At 40.5% G+C, this 904-nt stretch overlaps 1 protein-coding gene across 1 annotated transcript; it reads left to right on the forward strand.

Moving 5' to 3' along the window:
• The first annotated feature begins 93 nt into the window (after positions 1 to 93).
• Positions 94 to 715, forward strand: LOC106726147 (aldehyde oxidase 4-like). The gene is made up of 2 exons (XM_014539938.1): positions 94 to 260; positions 564 to 715. Exons 1-2 carry the CDS (start codon positions 136 to 138, stop codon positions 700 to 702), a joined length of 264 nt encoding a protein of 87 aa, XP_014395424.1. The 5' UTR covers positions 94 to 135; the 3' UTR covers positions 703 to 715.
• Positions 716 to 904: the final 189 nt, after the last annotated feature.

Below are 904 nucleotides of genomic sequence, written 5' to 3' on the forward strand. Positions count from 1 at the left end.
TTGACTTGTAAGTAATCCAAATATAACAGACCCAATGTTCAGTGCATGAGAATGTCTGGCAGTAAAATAACAGGCTTTTTTCATGAACAGTGTGTGAATCCCCACCAACCTCCTCAAGATCCAGTCGGCCACCCCATGATGCACCAGTCAGCCATTAAACATGCCACTGGGGAAGCCGTGTACGTTGATGACATGCCCCCCGTCGCCCAAGAACTCTTCCTGGCTGTAGTTACCAGCACCAGAGCTCATGCAAAGATCATGTAAGGAAATAAAAGCTGTCCCTATAAAAGTTACTGAAATGCATTAATAATTTTATACTTAAACTGAGAGCTTACTGTATATGTAAGTCAATTAAAAGTATTTCCTCTTCTGGATGGGAATCATTCATTTTTAAAGCATAGTTATGAAAAAACCTATGGCCAAGAGTCAGAATACCAACATATTGTCCATGATGTAGTTATGAGGCCCATTGCACTTTTCCCCAGTGTTGGCAGAATCATGTATAGCGTACCCTGAACTTACCCCTGCAACTCTAATGTGTACTTTTACATGTTCTCTCCTAGAGCAATTGATGTTTCAGAAGCCCTGGCACTTCCCGGTGTTGTTGATGTGATAACAGCAGAAGATGTTCCGGGAGATAATAACCATAATGGAGAGATTCTCTATGCACAGAACGAGGTGTGTGATTTGTATGTGGCTTAGGATTCAAATACTTTGTGGAAAATGCCATATCACAAAGACTTTCAGAGAACCAAGGACTCCACCTCATTTTCAATTGTGGACTCTTTTGAGATTCTCATAAAAACCATAATTGTGCTCAAGGAAGACTTCTAAAAAAAATTCATAAAAGTCCCAGAAGCAATAAAAGCATCGGCCATTAAGAGAACCAACAGAACTTCCGGAA

Source organism: Myotis brandtii, unplaced genomic scaffold (assembly GCF_000412655.1).
Source record: "Myotis brandtii unplaced genomic scaffold, ASM41265v1 C41886227, whole genome shotgun sequence".
Classification (NCBI taxonomy): Eukaryota; Metazoa; Chordata; class Mammalia; order Chiroptera; family Vespertilionidae; genus Myotis; species Myotis brandtii.